Source organism: Marmota marmota, unplaced genomic scaffold (assembly GCF_001458135.2).
Source record: "Marmota marmota marmota unplaced genomic scaffold, marMar, whole genome shotgun sequence".
Classification (NCBI taxonomy): domain Eukaryota; kingdom Metazoa; phylum Chordata; class Mammalia; order Rodentia; family Sciuridae; genus Marmota; species Marmota marmota.
The window spans coordinates 3,268,111-3,280,427 of record NW_026000205.1 but is presented as its reverse complement, the minus strand read 5'-3'; the positions used below and the strand labels follow the sequence as shown (position 1 = coordinate 3,280,427).

The following is a 12,317-nucleotide window of genomic DNA, read 5'->3' as shown; positions in this document are numbered from 1 at the left end:
TACAGCAGGTTCTCCACCCATGGATTCCGCCAATAACGATGGAAAATAATGGAAAAAATTGTAATGGCCCCCATACTGAGCATGTAGACGTTTTTCTTGTTTCCCCCTAGACGATGCAGCGTCACAACTACCTGCCCGGCACCGCGGGGCTTCGGGAAGTATGAGGCACGCGGGGTGATTTAAAGTACAGGGGCGAATGTGCCGGGTGCAATTGGGAGGCTGAGGCAGGCAGGAGGATCGCGAGTTGGAAGCCAGCCTCAGCCCTTTAGCAAGGTCCTGGGCGACTCATCAAGACCCTGTCTCTAAATAAAAAACAGAAAGGGGCAGGGGATGTGGCTCAGTGGTTCGGTGCCTCTGGGTTCCATCCCCGGTACCAAAACAAAACAACTGTTTGGGAGAATGTGCTGGAGTCCTATCAAATCCTACCCCGCTGGACCTAGGAATTTGAACACCCGGGAGCTTGGTTCCCTGAGGGGTCTGGAACCAGTCCCCTGCAGACTGAGGGCTACTTTTTTTTTTTTTTGGTTCATTGTCAATCAGCTCCTGGGGGCAGGAGTATTGCCCAAAGTATGTGGACTTTTGTCCACTGGTGTTGCAGGGAGGGGACAGACAGGGACCGGACCTCAGGAGACACTTTGTGCAAGAATAGTGAATGGCGAGAAGTTGTTCTGAGCGGATGAGCGGCTGGACAGCGTCTCAGGACTCTAGAAAGTGGGTCTCCCAGGCAGGTGGAGCTGGGCCCCAGCCTCAGGGCCCCTGTGTGTGCCTCGGGGCTTCCAGGGTGCAGCTTCTTGAAGGACAGCTGTGTCAATGGTGCTTCTATGCCTGTGAGCAGGTGAGGTCGCAGATTGTGGGAGGCACAGCAAGGATCTGGCCCTGTCCCCCGTCCTGCTGCACACACTGGATGTTTCCAGGGTTGGCTGTGCATGACCGCATTGCGAACTTTGCCTGGGTCACACTGGTGAGGCCACATGCTTAGCCATGTGTGTCAGCCTCCGTCAACATCCTGTGAGTGCCACTCTTGGGTGCAAGCATGAGTGTGTGAGAGATCCAAAGACAGAGCTGAGGAAGAGACAGAGGCCCTGAGTGGCCCAAGTGAGGTGAGGCAGGCAGGAGGGAGACAGCTCACCTGAGACTCCGAGATGAGGGTGGATGGGGACGGGGAGACAGAGACTGGAAAAGATGGAGCAGAGGGAGATGGAGAGAAAGAAATGAGCTTAGAGAGAAATAGACTCCACATTGAGCCTGGCCGGTGTCTCTCTGAGCAGGTAGAGGACTGGTGAGCTCAGAGCCCAGTGGATGGTCAGCCCAACCTCTGAGCCTCGGAGTCGAACCCAGGACCTCACACCTGCTAGGCAAGCACCCTGCACTGAGCCCCGACCCCAGCACCAACCCCTGCCTTGGACCCAGTCTTACCCCACGCCAGGCCCAGCCTGCGCAGTTTCTCTGCAACGTCTTCATTAATCCACACAACAATCCTGTGAGGCAGACAGTCTGCAGCCCCATCTCCCAGATGTGGAGATGGAGGCCCACGGGGGCGAAGCCGCTTGTTCCAGATCCACAGCAAATGCATCGCAGGGGGAGGATCGGCACCCACGTCCACGCACAGGTGGGCACCCTTCTCAAGCCCCTGCCAAGGACAGGCTGCCTGGGGCCCCCATCAGGACGAGTCCGTGAGCCCCCATGGGAAAGGCTGATGCAAAAGTGGCCACGATTCTTTATCCCTCCCGTGTCCACGTCTCGTGATGTGAATTTGCGGCACCCTGTCACCCACAAGAGGTGAGTCCGTTTCTCTTCCCTGGGTTCTGGGTGGGTGGCCTTGAAATTTTAAAGTGGCCAAGAGGGTGCAGTTTGCAGAACATACTAATCGTGGGGCCCCTTGGAGCCCGGCCACACCTCTGTGGGAACAAACCAGACAGCCTCCTGCTTGGTCCCTCACTCCTGCGGCCCCTGCGGCCAGCCAGCCCCCAGGAGCGGAGCCCTGACTGGTCCCTACTGACAGTAGATGAGCACGTGGGCCCTGAAAGCCACCAGAACTTCTGTGTCTAGTGTAATCCACCAACCACTGCATGATGGGCACAAGTTCCAGGCAGTCTGTCACCCCGCAGTAGCTAACGGAGGTACATTAGGCGCCCCCACAGAGAGCAGGATAAAGACCGCCTGTCATCGCATCATCAGGATTCTGGAACCTCAGAGTTCTGAGGTTTGGAATCTTGAAGAGACACGAGGATTCGAATTGGTGGCTTTGTTTTTAAGACTTTATCTTTAAAAAAAAAAGTAGAAGACATCAGAGAAGGGGGAGGGGAAGGCGGAGGGGGGATGGGGTGGGAGGGTGAAGGAATCGCCCCCAAATGTCGGATCCGGGTGACCCCCTTCCCCGATGGCCCCAGCCCACTCCCAGTCCCTTCTCTGTCCTGGAGGTGGGCCCTGGCCACCATCTTCTGCGGACCATGCCCAGGCTCTCAGGTCCCAGGCAAAGGTGAAGGCAGAAGTGGGTGCAGGGCCTGGAGGTCTTGTCTGTGTCCTTGAGAGACCCTCAAGTGGACGCTCAGGTCCCCCATGTCCCGGTGGGGCCCCAGGGAGGTAGGCATTAAGTGGAGGGGCCTTTGGAGCTGGAGTCCTGAAGCAGAGGGCACAGGCTGTGGTCACGTCTGGAGGCTGGAGTCTGTGGGAGGTGAGGAAAGGCCATTCAGGAGGCGGGGAGGGCCGGGTCACATCCGTCCCTCTGTGCACAGCCCTGAAGTGAAGCAGGGAGATGCAGGGAGAGGGACCGAGGGACAAGGGTGAGGAGGGGACCCCAGAGCAGGGGTTGCGGGAGATGGAGGGGAGGTGTGGGAACAGAGGGGACGGCAGAGGCAGCTGAGGAGAGGCGGAGAAGGACACCAAGGACACCGAGAGAGAGTGGGACAGGGGGAGGGACGTGGAGGGACTGGGGCGAGTGTAGGGTGCGTCCCAGGGACAGAGAGGACTGAAGAGGGGGCAGAGAGGGACGAGGGCGAGGAAAGTGGCTGGGGGAGCTGGGGACGCAGGACGAGGACCCCCATCACCAAGCTGCCACTCAGGCCAGGCCACCCCTGCCCACACCCGGCCATGCAGAGCTGAGCCCTTCAGCCCACCAGGCCTGGGCAAACCCACCCACCTCTCCTTCCCGGCTCAGGCCCCAGGACCCCGGGACCCCATGCCCCAGGCCCCCATGGTCCTTACCCACCTGCTTGCACCCCACCCCCCACCGGAGCCCTCCCTCCCTGTGTGTGTGGGGCGGGTGCCATCTCAGCGCCCAGAGACCTCTAGGGCTCCGGGACTTCACACAGGGGGTTCCCTCTGCTGGACCCTCCACCCCTTGGGTCAGCAAGAGTCGTCTCCTCCAGGGAACCCTCCATGAATGCTCTGGTCTGGGTCAAACGCCCCCCCAACCCTACCTCCTGGGACTGATGGCCCCTCCTGGCTCCTCCCACTCCTAGGGCTCCACATCAAGGGGCCCATCCTGGGTCATCGCCCTCTGGGGTGGGCCTGTCTCCCCACTGGACTATGTGCCCTGGAGGGCAGGGCTGCGTTTTCATGGCCACTGTTGTGTCCCTAGCACCTCCCAGCACAGCACAGGGATGGGCACAGAGGGGCACAGGGCATGTGTACTAGATGGACGGATGGATACTAAAGAGTTCCGACTGTCCAGTGACCCCCGAGAGCCACAGAGGGATTTAACCGGGGAGAGTCGGGGTGGTTTAGAAGGCCCACGCGGAAGCCCTTCTACACCCTGGGCCTTTGCACAGGTTGTTCTGCGTTTCTGTGGCAGGTGGCAGGTGAGTGGATGGACAATTGGTGAGACAGTGGGCGGGTCTTGTGGCGGCCACTGGGTGGCTGGGTAGGTGGTGGACGGTGCAGTGGGTGTGTGATGGCACGGTTAGCGGGATTGAGAGTGGGCAGGGAGTGGGGACGGGGTGGATGGGTGGTGGGTGGATGACTGACGGATGATGGATGGCAGGGTGAGTGGCCGGGTGGATGGGGGCAGGTATTGGCTGAGGAATCATCTTTCCACTGAGCCCTGGAGGAGCCTCAGTTCAGGGACCCAGGCAGACCCTGCCGTGGAGGGATGGACCCACTGCTGGAGCCGGGAGTTCTCATGAAGGTTTGAGAGCTGTGCACCCCAGAAATAGGTCACTCACACTCCTGAACTCCGTCTCTATAGGTAATGCCACTCTCCTTCCAAGTTCAGACTCATGCCCACTGAGCCTGGAAGGGGAAAGGGGAAAGTTAGTGGGTCTTCCCACCCCCGATGCCCCTCTGTGCCTCCCACCCTTCCTTCACCCCTGGCTGCTCTACCAGGACAGACTGAGTCATGTTTTAAGAGGGTGCTGGCCCTTTAAGAAAAAGTGACTCCTTTCCCTGTGACGGGCTGAGCCTGGAGAAGGTGGGACCAGGACATCTGCACTGGCATCTGCTGCTCCCCTCTGCAAACAAGAAGGAGTGGGGTCGGCCTTACCGGGCGGCCTGACAGTCAGATGCGGCTGAGTCTCAGCGTAGCCTGCCACGGGCTGGCCCTCGGGGCTGAAGACGGCGCCTGGCCCTAGGAAGGGGTCGGGTGAGGGGGAGCCAGGGAGGTTCCCTCCTTAACGTGCTCAGAGCCGCGTCCCCCCGCCCCGTACCTGTGCGGTTGGATTGGTCGATCATGGGTTGCACGATGCGTCTCCGGGCGTTAATGAACCTGGAGCCGGTCACGGGACCCAAGGGTGTCAGGAGGGGGCAGGCGGGGGCGGATGGGGCGGGGAGAGGGGACAGCGGGTGCAGGGGCTGTGGCCCAGGCCTCCTTCAGCACCGCGGACAGTGCCAGCCTCCCACCCGCTGCCCAGCGACTTGGCGCCACTCACCAGTTATTGACCTGCAGGATGGTGAGCCCCGTGTCCTGTGCCAGCTGTTTCTTCTGCTCCTCTGAGGGGTACGGGTGCTGCAGCCATGGGCAAGAGTCACTTTGCCTGCCCAGGTGCCCCCTGGCCCCCAGTGCCTGGCCTGGCCCGCAGGGTCAAGGGATAGTGGCACAAGTTGGGCAGGGAGAGCCAGCCGGGAAAGGCGAAGCCCAGCGGGCACCCAGCGATCACCCCACAGCCGGGCCCTTTCCAGCAGCTCGAGGCTGGTTGGCCAACTTGCTTTAGGGGGCTCCACCACAAGGGGGGCTCTGTGGGGCGGGGCTGGCCCTGCTCCCCCTCTCCGTCAGGGTCCCAGCGTGCGCCTCTCCCTACCCCTGTTCCCACCCCACATGGCCCTGGCCTGGGACTCCCTACATTGTGACTCAGTCCCCTGCCTCTGAGTTGCTATTTCTCTGTCTTTGTCCCTCTGTCCCTCAGTCCCTCCCTGACTATTTTTCTGCCTGTCTCCATGAAGGAGCCGGGTGGGTGGTGAAGGCCAGACGGCCTGCGTTTGAAACCACTTCCAGCTGTGCGACCTGGAGCAAGCCCTAACCCCCTGGGTCTCAGTCTCCTCATCTGTACAGCCCAGGGCTGTGTCTGATGGACGGGGGTGACTGAGGGATGGTGATGGGCTGTCGCACACACCTGAGAACTGCTCCTGTCCTCCCCATCTCCATGAGTCCCCTCCGTGTCGCCCTCCCCTGTTGAGTCTCATCTCCAGGTTCCTCTAGGGGCCTTGGTCACCCACATCTTTCTCCAGGCCCACCCTGCACCTGGGCAGCAGGGCTCTCACCGAGAGGTGTTGGAACAACCAGGCTCGCATGATGTTGGTCGCCACCTTGGGGAAGATTCCTCGCTTCTTATTCCGCCGTCGCTCCTGGTCCAGCTCCTCGTCCTCTCCCCCAGAGCTGGGAGAGGCCACGCTTGTGTCCAGCCCATCTCCTGAGGGGACACAGGCAGGCTGCACTGGTGAACAGTGAAGAACAGGGGACCGAGGACCCCAGAACCCTCGCCCTAGACACCAGACCTCATGTCTCTGGGCCCCTCTGAAAGTCCTCCATGCGGTCTAGTCAATCCTTGGACCAACGCCCATGCTTCTTCTCGACCTCCCAAGTTCCTCACCTTGGTCGCTGGAGTTGTCCCCACTGTGAGAGGCCAGGCCCCCGCTGGATGGACCTGGAGTCCCCAAATGGACAGACCCACTGTCCTCATGGTCTCTGATCCATGTGTTATTCTAGAAAACAGGAGTTGGGCGTCAATGCCAAGATTCAGGGCACCGAAAAGCACAGGGAGCACGTGCTCCAGAGCTGAGACTTCTTTTTTTTTTTTTTTTTTTTTTTTAGACTACTTTTCTTTTTTTTTTTTTTTTAATATTTATTTTTTAGTTATCAGCGGACACAACATCTCTGTTTTGTATGTGGTGCTGAGGATCGAACCCGGGCCGCACGCATGCCAGGCGAGCGCGCTACCGCTTGAGCCACATCCCCAGCCCGAGCTGAGACTTCTTGAGGGGAAGTTTGTTTCTGCCTCTTCCCTTTCCTGGCCGTGTGATCTTGGGCAAGTCACTTCACCTCTCTGTGCCTCAGTTTCCTCTACTGGGAAATGGGGGACAGTAACAGTTCTCACTTCAGTGTGTGTTCGGTGAGCTAATCTATGTAAAGGCACACAGCAATCACCCGGGAAAGATGAGCGGACACAGGTCTACAGCACCATATCTGGAATCCTTGGGACAAGGGGCAATTCAGTTCAGAACTCCTCTCACTTCAAACAGGAAATCAGCGCATTCACGGCGTATTTCCTTAATCACCCCCAGCAGGGTCTGGGGCATAACCTCATCATCAAACTCATTAACATTTCTGTAGCAAAACGGATGGATATTTAACTAAGTGGAATAAATAAAGGCTATAAATAGCCTCCCATTAGTTCAGGTCAGATTTTTGCTGCCAAATGAGTTGGCGCTGGACTTATGGGGCAGGGGAGCCCAAATCCAAGATTTCAGATATTTTAAGGTCTTAAAATTGCAGATCAGGGATTTGGGGATTGTGTTTTATTTTTTCTTCCTCTCTCACCCCCAGCAGTAGGGACTGAATCCAGGGCCTTCCTTATGCTAGGCGTGAGCTCTAGCACGGAACTTTTTTTTTGAGCCAGGGTCTTCCTAAGTTGTTGAGGCTGGCCTCCTATGATCCTCCTGCCTCAGGGGTTACAGGTGTGAGTCACTGTGTCTGCCAGGGCTGTATTTTCTTTACCCAAACTCTGACACACTTTGAAGAACTTGGCAATGTATTCGATTCACCCTATGCCCCAGCTGTGACCCAGGAGGCCGGCCCACCTATAGCCACCATGTGAGGATTTCTTTTGTCATTTGGTTTAAGATTGGGTTGGTTTCTGCCAGGGGGCTGCAGACTCGCTGTGTCCTTCCACCAAAGTCTCAGCAACATCCTGTTCATCTCTCTAGTCCTGGCAACCACTGGAAACAGCTGCCTACAGCTGCCAAACTGGGGGTACCCCCCTGCACTCAAGCCCACCGACCGTGTGCACAGCCCCTCCCACCTCCCACACCCTGCTGGATGTGCCCTGCTTCCCACTGGGGCTCAGGGATTTTCCCGGACTCCATATGTCTACATGGAATCGTGCAACTGGGCATGCTATAGGGTGAGTTGTGTTCAATTTCAGAATCGCTCAGGTCCAGGAGCTTGTGACCATGTCGGTGGCTGTGACCTGCAGCTCTTCTGTTTCCAGATCTGACTGGGTGCTGCCCGTGAGTATATCCAAGCCGATGAGTTTGAAGCTTCCTGAGACCTTCATGTGGCCTGTAAGTGAACATGCCCTGTCTGAATGTGAGTGTGTACCTGAGGACCCCAAGAGGCCCTGGCTGTCCCCAGATAGGCTGTGGCTGTGGCGTGTGCCAGCACTGGTGGTTGTGCCTTGCCCATGTGGCTGGATCTGACTTGGATGATTCTAAGTTCTGTTTTTCTCTTTGTTTTTCTCCCAGTGCTGGGGTTGGAACCTGGGCCTTCGTGATGCTAGGCCTGTGCTCTAGCGCTGAGCTCCATCCCCAGCCTGTTTCTCTTTGGTGTGAGATAGGGTCTTGCTAAGTTGTCCAGGCTGGCCTGCAATTTGTGATCCTCCTGCCTCAGCCTCCCGAGTCTCTGGCATTGCAGATGCTGTTGAGATCACAGGTGTGTACCCTCCTGTCCCCTGAGGCTGCGCACGTGGCAGCTGTGATTTCTGCACAAGGGGGTACACACCTGTGAGAACATCTGGGCGGGTGTGACTATGGCTGAGTGTCCTGCAAGAGGATCCAGGCTGTGTGAGGTCTGAATAAGAGCCTCCCGAAGAGCTGAGTCCCGTCTTCACCCGCAGGGGCTGCTCCCTCGGTGTATGTACTACAGGGCGAGGTCGGGTCCTTGAGGCTGTTTGGTGGCTGCTGTGAGCCCCAGGCCCAAAGCTGTGTCGTGTGCCATCATGTGACTGTGTGTCGGTGGTGTAGACGTCTGGGCGTGGTCCTTACGTGACTTTACTCCACAAAGTTTCACTGTTCTCTGTCAGTAGTGGGGCCCACAGAGCTGTTCGGCGGTCCATGGAACTGTGCCACCACTGTAATGGAGCCAGTGCCACTTTATCTTGTTGCTTCGCTGGGTCTGACCCTGTGCAGCTATATCCAAGCCTGGGAGTTATTTTCAAATCCGGGTGGAAGAGTCTGGCTGGGGTCTTGCAGCTATTGAGGGGGACAGCGCGTGTGCGCATGCGCATCTGCGGGACAGGGCTGGAGTTGTGTGCATGCGCAGGCACCATGGTTAGTCCGACTCCCAGAGTGTCTGGACCTGAGCGTGTGTGGCATCATCAGGGGCTGTTTGGCTCTCGCTCCACCCGGGAGTCTATTGTGACCAAGTGTGGTGTGCACGCTGCGTCCACATTCGCTCTAGAAGGCGGTGCTGGAGCGGCCCTAGGGCCCATGCTGCTGGGTGGACAGGGTGCTTCAGGGCGTGATTTCGCCGTGGCCTGCAGAGTGGGCGCCACTGCACCTGTTTGGGTATCTGCGTGGGAACCTGCATGGGTGCAGCGGAGCCAGTAGGTGGTGTCCGCGGCTGTTGACGCGTGTGGTGTGCGTGTGTCCGTGTGCGCAGGCGCGAGCCTGTCTGTGGTCCAGCTGTTTCCGAGTCTGTGCAGCTGCTGTGTAGACGGCGGGTGGCCATGTGCAATGCTGCCCCGTAACCAACACCCCACGTCTGGGGTGTGGTGGTGTGGTGTGCCCTCCCGCTGTGTTTAGGCCTGGCTGTGGTTGCTGGGTGACACCCGGCACTGCGTCCTGGGCCTACCTGGTCTGGGAGGCTGGGGCAGGAGGCTGGATAGTCCTCGAGATCCTCCCTGCAGCCGCCATCCCGATCCTCGATGACCAGGTCGATGGGCATCTTTCCCTTGAGGCAGGTGATGTAGCGGTGACAGAAGTTGTCGCACAGGTCGTGGACCTGGGGGGGCACCGGGGTACTGGGGGCGCCACCCGGGGGCCAGGACTGGGGTGCACAGGGGTGGGGGCATCTTGTGCTTCAACTTCAGTGGGGCAGAGACTGCTGGGGGCAAGTGAGGGCGTGGCAGGTGGGAAGCACTCACCTTCTCCAGCTCCAGCAGGTGGAACCGGAGCACCTGAATGGCCTGGATCATCTGAAGGCGGGGTGGGGGACAAAGACAGAAAGAGTGACAGAGGATGATCAAGACAGTGTCAGAGCGAGAGGAAGACAGCGGGAAGAAGGGTGTGGGGCAGAGATGGAGACCCCAGGAGTTGGGTGGAGAGGACACAGAAGCAGGGGCGCCAGGTGGGCACACCCATCCCCTGCCCTTTGCCCTTGACTTTCCCACCCTTCTGGGCAAACCACATTTCCCAGAGTCCTTTGCCAAAGGATTTGGCCAGGAGAAAGCCCTGGCTGGAGCTCAGGGCGTTTATCTCTTCTCCCCCTTCTCTCTCTCTCCCTCCCTCCTCTCCTCTCTCTCCTCCTTTACCCATCAGGACATGAGGCCCAGAGAGCTGGCACCACTTGCCCTGGCTCACAGAGCTGGGCTCCGAACTCAGGCCACCAGTCTGTTCTCAAACTCTAGGCTCTGCACTGTTGCAAACGGGCAACACTGATCATGGTTTGAGAACAGCAGCCAGTGGTCACTTCTCTGCACCCCTCAACCAAGCCAAGAGATAAGGAGGGCAGGATAGGAGAGCTCCGTGGAGGGGGCCCCGGGAGGGCTCACCAGGTTGTCCAGCTCTGGGTTGGAGGAGAAGAGAGGTCTCTCGGAGCGGATCTTGGAGGGAAAAGAGAGGCCGTAAGGGACAGCGGTCCCACCCTGCTGGCCCTCCGGGTGCTCCCTGGCTGGGGCTGCCCACCTGTTTGGCAAAGGCCGCAATGTCCTCGTTGAAGGAGTCAGAGGAGCAGACGTCGCTGCTGGGGGGTGTGCCCAGCCCAGCGCTGGCCCCATCTCTGGGTGAGCAGGTGGCCAGCTCACATTTCTCAAAGACCAAGGCCAGCAGTGGGAAGAGCGGGTGTCTGAGGGAGGCAGGAGGGCAGAGCTCATGAGGGGGGTGGGGAGCCACTAGACAGGGACAGGAACCCACAAAGTGACCCACAGAGAGACACCAGCGTGAGACAGAGACCAGCCTGGGGCCCCCCACTCACCCGTAGATCTCATCCTTCTCCCTCTTCAGGCCGTCGCTGTCCAAGCCTGGGGCCGGGGGCTGGGGAGGCTGGTGGGGGCCGTAGGGCCCAGGGCCCCGGGGTGCAGAGGGCACTATCTCAGAGAAGCCTGCCAGGGCTGCTGTCCCGTCCACGATGCCTGGGTAGTGGGGTAGCTCATCGTACTGGGGGAAGTTGAGAGAGTGCCCCAGGAGTTGTCAGAGACCCCAAGACTCAGCTACCTGCCAGACAGCCTCCCTACCCTAGGACCCAGGAGGTGTGCCCTCTGTCCCCAGGTGTCCCCTGCTCGCTTAACACCCCCCCCCAATATCCTATGGAGCTGTCTGTGGAACTGAGAGCCGGGTCTCCCCTTGTGCCCTGGACTGTAAAAAATGTCCCATCAGGGGTCCTGGTGAGTGGGCAAGAGGACCTGGAGGAAGAGCTGGAGCAGTTGGGTGGGGGTCCCAGGTGGCTGGCGGGTGACTGCCAAGGGAAGGAAGAGGGCAGGGAGGTTCAGAGACACGGAGAGAGCAGGAGGAGAGAGGGGGAGAATGAATGCAGGAAGGGGAGGGTGGGGACAGGAGAGGCTCTGGTAGGGACACCTCCCATAGAACCAGGGCACTGTGTGTACCCAAGCAGATAGACACGCTCAGCCTTCTGCCACTTCCTTTTCGTTTCAGTTGTCAAATGTGCATGTCTGAATGTGTTAACCACTTGTCACAGCCCACCCCACCACGTGACACACACACAGCCATGCACACCAACCCACGTGCACTCTTGTGTGTCAGTCACACCCCAATGACCTCCCCCCAGATACACTTTAGTGCACATCCCCTATAACCTGCAGGCTTCGAGTGCCATCCCCCCAAATACCCAAGAGGCCCCTACAAACGCACAGAGAGGCACAGGAACCAGGCCCAGGAATGAATAAATGGGTGACACATGAACGAGGCAGCTCAGGACAGCCCCAGCCTCCCACCAACACACTCTGCAAACAGCCCCAAAGAGAGTCCCGAGCATTCAGGGCACACTTCTGAGTTGGGTCACCAAGGAACCAAGCGCCCGCCCGTGGCCTGGGAAGTGGAGGGATCTTTCTATCACAGGGTCAAGCCCTGTCCTTGGCGATGAAGACACTGAAGCTCCAAGATGCAAAAGGACAGGCAAGGGCGGAGCACAGGAGTGTTCCTATCCGGCTCCGCCTCCCACCCTGGACACACTTAGTGGCCCAGGCTCTGCGTCTGTCTCATCCCTGACGCTCTTTGACTTCCTCTTCAAACTTCTCCAGAGCCCTGAAGTTGGATCCAACTGCTCCTGCTGTTCATCACCCTCTATGAAGCGGGTCCTCACCTCCTGCCATGTTCCTGTCCCCACCCTCCCAAGCTCAGCTCCTCTCCTGTCTCCTATCTCTCCCGTCCCCAGGACCAAAAACACAATCGCTTGTCCAGCAGCCTGGAGAGCCCGACCTCTCCCAGCACGGTCCCCACCCCTAGCCTGGGAGTAGGGGGCTCCAACAAAAGTAGATCGGAGTCGGGGAGAGGAGAGGGGAGAGCAGAAAAGGAAGAGGACGGGGCGCGGGGTAGGGATAAAGGGCCCGAGATAGAGAGGACCCAGAAGCAGAAAGAGGGACGCCCAGGGCCAGAGGGAGGGTGAGACGCTGTGGCAAAGGAGGGGGGCAGAGGGGCACTGAGAAGGAGAGACACAGGGGCAGAGGGTGAGGGGAGGAGCCGGTGGAGAGGGCGAGGTGGGCCCAGAACCGGAG

The 12,317-nt window shown here is 59.1% G+C and overlaps 1 protein-coding gene across 1 annotated transcript in view; it reads right to left on the bottom strand.

Annotated features, from left to right (window-relative positions):
* Positions 1-321: 321 nt before the first annotated feature.
* Positions 322-12,317, bottom strand: part of Meis3 (Meis homeobox 3) — a 26,013-nt gene continuing 14,017 nt past the window's right edge. Inside the window, exons 3-13 of the mRNA XM_048790636.1 lie at positions 10,562-10,743; positions 10,140-10,272; positions 9,513-9,563; positions 9,221-9,370; positions 6,024-6,135; positions 5,695-5,843; positions 4,866-4,942; positions 4,644-4,702; positions 4,481-4,564; positions 4,164-4,230; positions 322-2,665 (exon numbers count right to left, since the gene is read on the bottom strand). Coding sequence (XP_048646593.1) covers positions 4,181-4,230; positions 4,481-4,564; positions 4,644-4,702; positions 4,866-4,942; positions 5,695-5,843; positions 6,024-6,135; positions 9,221-9,370; positions 9,513-9,563 — 732 coding nt within the window. The 5' untranslated portion in view covers positions 10,140-10,272; positions 10,562-10,743 and the 3' untranslated portion in view covers positions 322-2,665; positions 4,164-4,180. The remainder of the gene's footprint in view (positions 2,666-4,163; positions 4,231-4,480; positions 4,565-4,643; positions 4,703-4,865; positions 4,943-5,694; positions 5,844-6,023; positions 6,136-9,220; positions 9,371-9,512; positions 9,564-10,139; positions 10,273-10,561; positions 10,744-12,317) is intronic.